Genomic DNA, 10,882 nt, shown 5'->3' with positions numbered 1-10,882 from the left:
ATTAGCAAATGCAGTATTTAAAATTATTTACAAAAATGTGTTTTACCAGGTATTCACTGCTTGTATCAAGTCTTAAAGCAGAAAGCTGCCAGGGCAAAACATAAAAGTATGAATTACTTTTTTTTTTTTTAAAGGAAAAAAAAGTTGATATATTAAATCTCTGCAGAAAACAAATTCATATTAACAGTTAACTAAACTGAAACTAAAGATTAAAGCTATTAGGTAGCCTTATCAGCAAACACCTTCAATCAACAGGCCATAAACACCTACGCTTTACATATTTGATTTATTTTATACCATGAGGTAAAAGCAACACATTTCCTTTTAGTAAAGTATACACATATAGTCTCACTCAGAATGCACTGTTAATGCACTTAAAAAGTACCTTTCTTATAAATTGTTTTGCAATCCAAATATACAATAACTTGGGAATCTGTACTTTAGAAAACAAAAGCTAATGTAAGAAGACAACTTAAAACAACTAAAATAATAAAGATTTCCATATGGCTCTGTATTTACAATTTTCTTACTGCATCATCAATATCAGAAATTTGTTCCTTCAGCTGGTTCCACTGTTCTGGATTTAGAGAAATACCTGAAATGCATTAAAAAAAATATACTTAGGACAAAAAGAGAATTGTAGTGCAGGATCTTGCATAATTACTGTCAAGGATGATTTCATACACGAAGTCTATGTCACAACTATTAATGCTTAAGCTACATCAGACTACAATCACCTCTGTTACAAAAGTAAACTACTCATTTGGAACACTAAAGCTAAGGTCTTAAATTAAACTTATCTCTGGACAAGTTAAACTTGCAAAGAAAACAAGTGCAGCATAACTAATTCTTTCACAAGTGTTAGACCAAACACAGGAAGTGAAATACAGCTTTGGCCTTGATAGAAGGCAGCACAAAAGAAATGTAGAAAATATCTTGCATTCCTGTTGGCTCCTAAAAGCCATACCTCTGTGGACTGAACTATGCACGTTTAAAGTACCATATTTTGGGGTGGGGGTCTCCCATGTCTTAAAGCACTGTGAATAACACCATCATGGTTTAAACCAGGCTGGCAATTAAGAATGACACAGCTACCTGCTCATTCCACTGTGGAATATAGGAAAAATAGGAAAGAGAAATGGTAAAACAGTAAAAACCAGCAGACAGAGATAAGAAATTTTTAATTGAAGTAAAATAACAGTAATGAAAAGAGAGGAGAATAAAACCAGAGAAAAAAAAAAAAGTGATGCACAGGACAACTGCCTACCACCCACTGACCAATATCCAGCAGACCTGCAAGCAGCAATTGGCAGCTCACAGCCAACTCCCCCCACTTTCTATACCAAGCATGACATGCTGTGATGTGGAATATCCCTTTGGTTAGTTTGGGTCAGTGTCGTGGTTTAAACCAAATCCTCACAATTCGCTCACTCACTCCCCCCCTTGCTCCCCCAACTCCCAGAGAGTTAGAAAGGAAAATCCAAGGGATGTGGCCCCCAGGGATTGAGATAAGAACGGTTTAATTGCTAAGGTATAACACAAATCACTCCTGCTACTACTACTACAAATAATAATGATAAAGCAAACAACAAGTGAAGAGAATACAACATCTCACCAGCCACCAACCCATAACTCACTCCACCCTGCCCGGCCGAGCACTGACCGATACCTTCTCCATTCCCCCCCAGCGCTCCACCCCTTCCGGCTCTCTCCCCCAGTTACATCCTGGGCATGATGTGCTATGGCATGGAATACCTCATTGGCTAGCCTGGGTCAGGTGTCCTGTCTCTCCTTCCTCCCGGCCTCCCCTCCTCCCTGGCAGAGCATGAGCTCAGAAAAAGGCCTTGGAAAAAAAAAAACATTTGAGCAGTAATTCAAAACATGCTCGCTATCAGCAAGCATTCTCAGCCCGAAAGTCAAAACACAGCACTGCACCAGCTACCAAGAAGGAGAAAAATGACTGCTACTGCTCAAACCAGGACAGTCAGCTGCCCTGGCTCTGCTCCCTCACAGCTTCTTGTGCCACTCCTCACTGGCAGAGCATAAGAGATTGAAAAGTCCTTGATCAGGGTAAGTGCTACTTAGCAACACACTGCTGTTTTAGTTATCAGCCTTATTCTCAGACTAAAGCCAAAACATAGTACTGTACCAGCTACTAGGAAGAAAATTAACTCTATCCCAGCCAAAACCAGGACAAGCATATAGTATAAGTAACACTTTGGAGACTATTTCACTCTCTAGCATTCACAAATCAACATGGAAAATACTTTTTTTCACTTTAAGTTCACTACAGTTTCTAATGATATTCAATCAATAATTATTCAATGGCCCACAACCCACCTCTTCAGTTATAAGTTCGTACTTCCACAAGTCCAGGCACAATTTTCCTTTGCGCTTTAGTCTCTTGATTCTTTCCCTAAAATCTCTCTGCCAGCTCTATGAACATACAGACTCACAAGCCTACATCTTCTACTATATACCCCCATTCTCCCAGTGATTAGTCTGCAGAAGCTATTCTAAACAGTTTTCCACCTGCCTTTAGAAAGCAGGCTTCATAAGAAAACAGGCCAGACATGCTAGCAATTATTAAAGGACCAAATGTCATTATGATGCCCCTGAACATAACAGATAAACTGCTGTCCTGGGATCAGTAGCGGTCATTTTGCTCCTTCTTAGTAGCTGGTACAGTGCTGTGTTTTTGACTCAAGTCTGAGAACAGTACTGATAACACACCACTATTTTTGCTTTTGCTAAGTAATTTTTACTCTGACCAAGGACTTTCTCAGTCTCATGCTCTGACAGGGAGGAACGTAAGCCAGGAGGAAGAGACAGGACACCTGACCCAAACTGGCCAAAGGGGTATTACATATCACAGCACATCATGCCCAGTATATAAATGGAATGGAGTTACCCAGAAGGGCTAGATCACTGCTCAGGTCAGCCTGGGTATCAGTGAGGGGGTGGTAAGCAATTGTATTTTCTCCCCTTGTTAATTTCCCTTATTATTACTATTGGTGGTGGTGGTAGTAGTAGTAGTTTTGTATTATACCTTAGCTACTGGACAGTTCTTATCTCAACCCATGGCAGTTACATTCTTTCTCTCCTGTTGCTCTGGGAACAGTGGGAGGAAGGGGGGGGAGTGAGGGAGTGGCTGTCTGGTTCTGAGTTACTGGCTGGCCTTAAACCACAAAGTACTTTGCAACGACCAACGTGGAGCATGAAGGGTTGAGATAATGACAGATCTGACCAGAGTGTATCTAATCATATGTGTGATAAGCATTCAGTGTTTCGGATTAATAGTCACTCATCACAATGTTGATTTATTTGCTCTCAGAGTTGTTGCGCTTGGTCTTAGACTTTCAGCATGTCATTCCTTACAGCCACTAACTGCTGTTTCAGTGTTTATCGGCTGGGGGGCCTGGGCTAAGGTTATTGTTTAACTGTACTTCATTATAATGACTTGTAATACAGTAGACTCATTGATCATGAAACTGATCTGTCTTGCATTCCCAGTGTGGTCATCACCTCTATACTTTGGGAGACATTTAATAGAATTTTATAGCAATTGCACATCTTCTTTTTTTAACTCTTCAGGGGTTCAACCTAAGAAGGAGACATTTGCTTATACCCCCCGCTCCCCCACTGTGCTGTTTACAGCAGCATTTGAGAATTCTAAAGGTTTTGGATGGCCTTTGAATACCCTTGAGACATGCCTGCTGCTTGTGCATTTTGCTACACATACAGTGTTTTACCCATGGCCTTCCCACCCGGAGAACTCCCTATTTTATCTGATCTCAAAGGTTAAGCAGGGTTGGGTTCAGGTCTAGTCTAGGGTTAGATAACAATATAGGAGGACCAAGAGATTTTCCCCAAAGCGGGACTGTCATGAGTGACAGGGTGTGTAGGATCATATGGGCAAGCACTTGGGCCAGTGGGCCCCTCCAGTGCTTTGGAACTTCACCCCTGAACAAGTGAAAAAACTGGAAAAATTAGCAGAATACTTAAACAAGTGTGCTGTCATTCTGCAATACCAAAGAGCGATAACTTGCTGCAACATGCTGGGGCTTGGCCTATGCCTACAGAGCCCTGCTCGACACTATCCAGCATCACAACTTACACAGAGTACACCATCATCATATGCCCACTCATTGGCATTAATGACCTGGAATGAAGAAGCACCACCAACAGTGAAGTGACTTGTCAACTCCAAGAGTTCAAAGACAATCGCAGCCCTTACATTATTTCAGCTGGGGGAAAACTGTCCCAGAAGTTCAAACAACTGAGAAATGACCTATCTGATCTATCCAGCTCCCCATGTGTATCAACCTGTGTCTCAGCTATTAACAGAAAGAGTCCTACTGCCCAAGAAAGAAGACAGAGGAGGTACATACTATTGGACATCCTATGGTTTTACCTATGGGATCACGGAGAAGACAAGAGAAAGCTGGATGGAAAACCTACCTCAGCTCTGGATGAACGGGTGCATGAATTGGAGAACGGTCAAGGATGATCCCCCCATGAAAGTTGCTGCTCCAGTCTCTGGTGAGCAGTTTCCCAAATAGATTGGAAGAGTTGATTTTACTCCAACTCCTGTGATAAAGAATACTAATCCCTTTCTACAAGACATAAGTGGACAATCTTATGATCAGTACTAGAGAGACACTGCCTCCAGCCAAGCGGAAGAGAGGGACAATCAGGTTTACTGGACTGTGTGGATCAGATGGCCTGGCACATCAGTCCCACAAGAGTACAGAGCTCTAGTAGAAGCCTGTGCATAGTGTACTCTGACACCATCAAACTATCAAGGGATGGAAACAATTTGTATTTCTGCAGTGACAGGAGGATGCCAAGAGTTGACAGTATTGGAGGCTGAAATCAGCCTGACTGGGAGGAAGTGGCAATAGCACCCTACTGTGACTGCTGCAAATGCTCCATGAACCCCTAGCATAGACTCAGGAGAGAGTACTTCAAAAACCCACAAGGATAGCGATGGCATTTTGGTATAACTGCCTTGGAGACACAGGAAATTAAGCAGCTGTCCACCTTCCTGGTCACTCAGAGGATCCTTTTGTTGTGGGATTGCTGAAGGTCAAAAAACAAGTGCCAATTGAGACCACAACAGTGCAACCATGGCCAACCAAGACTCCCTGATTCCCATCCATAAGCTGATCCATAGAGTGGAGAGACAAGGAGTGATCAGTAGGATCCATTTAAAAGTCTAACAGAGAGTGGAGACCAACAGTAGAATATTGTGGCATAAATGAAGTCACACCACCATTGAGTACTGCCGTACTGGACATGCTAGAACTTCAATATGAGCAGGAGTCAAAGGCAGCCAAGTGGGATGCCACAACTGATATTGCCAATGCATTTTTCTCAATTCCTTTGTCAGCAGAGTGCAGGCCACAATTTGCTTTTACTTGGAGGAGTGTCCGGGACACTTGGAACAGACTGCCCCAGGGGTGGAAACATAGCCCTAACATCTGCCATGGTAGACTGCATCCAGACTGCACTGGAACAGGGGCAAGCTCCAGAATACCTGCAATACATTGATGACATCATCATGTGGGGTGATACAACAGGAGTCTCTGAAAAAGGGTGGAAAATAATCCAAATCCTGCTGAAATCTGGTTTTGCCATAAAACAGAGTAAGGTCAAGGGACCTGCCCAGGAGATTGAACTTTTAGGAATAAAATGGCAAAATGGATGGTGCCAGGCCCCCACATATGTGACCAACACGGTAACAGCAATGTCTCCACCAACTAACAAGTAATAAACACAAACTTTCTTAGGTGTTGTGAGGTTCTGGAGAATGCAAATTCCAAATTACAGTTTGACTGTAAGCCCTCTCTATCAAATGAGCCAGAAGAATGACTTCAAATGGGGCCCTGAGCAACAACAAGCATTTGAACAAATTAAACGAGAAATACTTCATGCAGTAGCCCTTGGGCTAGTTTGAACAAGCAAGATGTGAAAAATGTGGTGTCGAGGTTTAAAACTCCACCTCAGTCTCCCGCAGTATCATACACTCCTTTTGTTTCCACTCCCTCCCCACCTTCCCACTCCTGGAGGGATGGGGAGGAGAGCCGGAGGAATACAACTCCCACGGATTGAGGTAAAATCAGTCCAGCAAATAAGGTATAATACAAATCGCTACTGCTACCACTAACAAATCAATGTTAGAGGAAATAAACATGGAGAGAGAATACGATACCACCCGCCGAAACGAGCCCAGCCTGGAAGAGAGAGCTAACCCCTCCCCTCCTGGCCAGCTTCCAGTTCGCTCTCCGAGCCCAGCCCGGAGTGTTAACCCCTTCCCTTCCGACCAGCTTCCAGTCCCCTCCCCAAGCAGGACGTGCTGTGGTATGGAATACCTCCCCGACTAGCCCAGACCAGGCACCCTATCTCTCCCTCCTCCCTGGCAGAGCATGAGCTACTGCTGAACCCATGACATTATCCACCCCTTATTCCATACCATTCACATCATGCTCAGATCCCACATTTTCAATATACCATCATATAGAGATATATATATATATATATGTACATCTGCATAGACCCAGACAGAGAGAAAGAAATCATTTCTTAATACATGGACGAATCCCTATAATGCTATTGAGTCCATTTGGTCCATGACATTAGGTTTGTAATAGTCTTTTGTAGCAAGAGAGTCTGTGTGCAGTGCTGGATTGTTGCCTGCTGATGTTGATCATTCCTTTACTGCAGAACTCATCTGGTTCTATCAAAGTTCATTCTCTGTTGGGACAATGGTTAGAGGGAAGTCAGGGCCAGTCGCTGGTGACCTGAAGATATCTAGTTGATGGACTATAAAAATATTACACAGCAAGCAACAACATATAATTAAGTCCATTGGCTGTTTTCTCCTAAAATCAAATCCCCTTGAGGTATACATCGGACTTCCCCATCTTCCTGCATTACCCACCAAGTATATCCGGGTCCTTGAGCAAAAGCAATCCCACGAGTGGGTTTGCCTTGGCCTGAAACAGGAGTAACCCAGACTGTCTTCCCTAGCAAATTTCTCATGTGCACTACAGGAACTTTGTCCCCCTCTACAATATGTAAAAGTTCTGACTGGGCTGGGCCAGCCCTGTTGGCAGATCCTCTGGTGTTGACCAACCAGGTGGCTTTTGGTAAATGTGTATCCCAATGCTTGAAAGTTTCCCCACCCATTGCTCTCAGTGTAGTTTTTAACAGCCCATTGTACTGCTGGATTTTCACAGAGGCTGGTGCATGGTAGGGGATGTGATATACCCACTCAATGCCATGTTCTTTGGCCCAAGTGCCTATAAGGTTGTTTCGAAAATGAGTCCCATTGTCTGACTCAATTCCCTCTGGGGTGCCATGTCGCCACAAAATCTGGTTCTCAAGGCCCAAGATAGTGTTCCGGGCAGTGGCATGGGGCACAGCATATGTTTCCAGCCATCCTGTGGTTGTTTCCACCATGGTAAGCACATAGCGCTTGCCTTGGCGGGTTGGGGGGAGTGTGATATAGTCAATTTGCCAGGCCTCCCCATATTTATACTTCAGCCATCGTCCTCCATACCAAAGAGGTTTCAACCGTTTAGCTTGTTTAATTGCAGCACATGTCTCACACTCATGAATAACCTGGGCGATAGTGTCCATTGTTAAGTCCACCCCTCGATCACGAGCCCATTTGTACGTTGCGTCTCTGCCCTGATGGCCTGAAGTGTCATGGGCCCACTGGGCCAAAAATAATTCGCCTTTATGTTGCCAATCTAAGTCCATCTGAGCCATTTCAATCTTAGCAGCTTTATCCACTTGTTGGTTATTGTGGTTTTCCTCAGTGGCCCAACTCTTAGGTATGTGGGCATCTACATGGCGTACCCCCACCACCAGGTTCTGCATCTGGGCAGTGATATCTTGCCACAGTGCAGCAGCCCAGATGGGTTTACCTCTGAGTTGCCAGTTGCTCTGCTTCCATTGCTGCAACCACCCCTACAGGGCATTTGCCACTATCCATGATTCAGTGTAGAGATAAAGCACTGGCCACCTTTCTCGCTCAGCAATGTCCAGGGCCAGCTGGATGGCTTTCACCTCGGCAAACTGACTCGATTCCCCATCTCCTTCAGCAGTTTCAGCAACTTGTTGCTGAGGACTCCATACAGCTGCCTTCCATCTCCGATGCTTTCCCACAATACGGCAGGACCCATCAGTGAACAAGGCATACTGCTTTTCACTTTCTGACAATTTATTATATGGTGGTGCCTCTTCGGCATGCATTACCTCCTCCTCTGCTGACATTCCAAAATCTTTGCCCTCTGGCCAGTCCATAATGACTTCCAGAATGCCTGGACGACTGGGATTTCCTATCCGAGCTTGTTGTGTAATTAGTGCAGCCCATTTACTCCAAGTAGCATCAGTTGCATGATGTGTAGAGGAGACCCTGCCTTTGAACATCCAGCCCAGCACTGGCAAGCGGGGTGCCAAAAGGAGCTGTGCTTCAGTGCCAATCACTTCTGAAGCAGCTCGAACCCCTTCATAAGCTGCCAATATCTCTTTCTCTGTTGGGGTATAGCTGGCCTCAGAGCCTTTGTATCCCCGACTCCAAAAACCAAGGGGTCGACCTCGAGTGTCCCCTGGAGTTTTCTGCCAGAGGCTCCAGGTAGGACCATTCTCCCCAGCTGCAGTGTACAGTACATTTTTTACATCTGGACCGGTCCGGACTGGTCCAAGGGCCATTGCATGAACTATCTCGCTTTTAATTTGCTCGAAGGCTTGTAGCTGCTCAGGACCCCATTTGAAAACATTCTTTTTCCGGTTCACATGATAGAGAGGGCTTACGATTGAACTGTAATTTGGAATGTGCATTCTCCAGAACCCCACAGCACCCAAGAAAGCTTGTGTTTCTTTCTTATCAGTTGGTGGAGACATTGCTGTTATCTTATTGATTACTCCTGTAGGGATATATCTACGTCCATCTTGCTATTTTATGCCCAAAAATGGAATTTCCCGTGCAGGTGCCTTGACTTTATTCCGTTCTATGGCAAAACCAGCTTTCAGCAGGATTTGGATTATTTCCCTCCCTTTCTCAAAAACTTCTTCAGCTGTATCACCCCACACTATAATGTCATCGATGTACTGCAAGTGTTCTGGAGCTTGCCCCTGTTCCAGTGCAGTCTGGATCAGTCCATGGCAGATGGTGGGGCTGTGTTTCCACCCCTGGGGCAGTCGGTTCCAAGTGAACTGGACACCCCTCCAAGTAAAAGCGAACTGTGGCCTGCACTCTGCTGACAAAGGAATTGAAAAAAATGCATTGGCAATATCAATCGTGGCATACCACTTGGCTGCCTTTGACTCTAATTCATGCTGCAGCTCTAACATGTCTGGCACGGCAGCACTCAATGGTGGTGTGACTTCATTCAGGCCACGATAGCCTACTGTTAGTCTCCACTCTCCATTAGACTTTCGCACTGGCCATATGGGGCTATTAAAAGGTGAGCGGGTCCTGCTGATCACTCCCTGCCTCTCCAGTCTACGGATCAGATTATGGATGGGAATCAGGGAGTCTCGATTGGTGCGATATTGCCGCAGGTGCACTGTTGTGGTCGCAATTGGCACTTGTTGTTCTTCGACTTTCAGCAACCCCACAACAGAAGGATCCTCTGAGAGACCAGGCAAGGTGGACAGCTGCTCAATTTCCTCAGTCTCCAAAGCAGCAATACCAAAAGCCCACCGGTACCCTTTTGGGTCTTTGAAGTACTCTCTCCTGAGGTAGTCCATGCCGATGATGCATAGAGCCTCTGGGCCAGTCACAATGGGGTGCTTTTGCCATTTCCTCCCAGTCAGGCTAATTTCAGCCTCTAGTACAGTCAACTCTTGGGACCCTCTTGTCACTCCAGAAATATAGATGGGTTCCACCCCTTGACAGTTTGATGGCATCAGGGTACACTGTGCACTGGTATCAACTAGAGCCTTATACTTCTGTGGGGCTGATGTGCCAGGCCATTTGATCCACACAGGCCAGTAAAAACAATTGTCCCCTACCTCCACCTGGCTGGAGGCAGGGCCCCTCTAATAGTCATCATCATCACAGTCTTGGACACATAAGTCATGTTGAAAGGGATTATTCTTCTTTATCACAGGAGCTGGAGTAAAATCAGCTCTTCCGCTCCATCTGGGAACCTGTTCACCAGAGACTGAAGCTGCAGCTCTCATGGGGCGATCAGTCTTGGCCCTTGCTCCTCTCTTCAATTCACCCACACGTTCCTCCAAGGCTGAAATAGGTTTTTCATCCCACTTTGTCATGTCTTCTCCATGATCCCACAGGTAAAACCATAGGGTGGCCCGTGGTGTGTATCTTATATATTTTCTCTCTCGAACAACAGGACACCCTTTGTTAATAGCTGAAACGCGTGTTGGCACACGTGAGGAGATAGATAAATCAGAGAGATCGTCCCTCAACTGTTTGAGATCTTGTTTGAGATCCTGAGACAATTTTTCCACAGCTGAGATGATGGAAGGGGTAAGATTGTCTTCGAATTCTCGGAGTTTATGAACCATTTCATCCACTGTTAGTGGTGCTATGTCATTCCAGGTTACCGTTGCCAATGGATGGGCATATGACGACGGTGCGTTCCGTGTAAGTTTTAGCCATATGGCTCGTGTGCATTTGACTTCATCTGGGTCTATGGGTACATTCTCATTATTCGGCTTGGTGTAGTAGATCATCTCTACAATAGCTGATTCCCTCAGGGACTGGATGCCTTTGTCTATAGTAGTCCACTTGGCCGAACGACTCATCATCCCTGTACGGGAACCTTTCTTTCACAGCTGCCAAAAGCCGCCTCCAAAGACTGACGGACTTTTTCTCTCTTGCAATTGCTTTGTCAATTCCCCCTTC

The 10,882-nt window shown here is 45.0% G+C and overlaps 1 protein-coding gene across 3 annotated transcripts in view; it reads right to left on the bottom strand.

The window, feature by feature from the left end:
* Positions 1-269: 269 nt before the first annotated feature.
* LOC117438291 (activated RNA polymerase II transcriptional coactivator p15) overlaps positions 270-10,882 on the bottom strand; it is a 30,239-nt gene continuing 19,626 nt past the window's right edge. For all 3 annotated transcript variants that reach the window (XM_034073826.1, XM_034073827.1, XM_034073825.1), the window contains exon 5: positions 270-595. In XM_034073826.1, coding sequence (XP_033929717.1) covers positions 516-595 — 80 coding nt within the window. In that variant the 3' untranslated portion in view covers positions 270-515. The remainder of the gene's footprint in view (positions 596-10,882) is intronic.

The sequence above is a fragment of the Melopsittacus undulatus genome, assembly GCF_012275295.1.
Source record: "Melopsittacus undulatus isolate bMelUnd1 chromosome W unlocalized genomic scaffold, bMelUnd1.mat.Z SUPER_W_unloc_5, whole genome shotgun sequence".
NCBI classification, from domain to species: Eukaryota; Metazoa; Chordata; class Aves; order Psittaciformes; family Psittaculidae; genus Melopsittacus; species Melopsittacus undulatus.
This window is presented reverse-complemented; position numbering and strand designations above follow the sequence as displayed.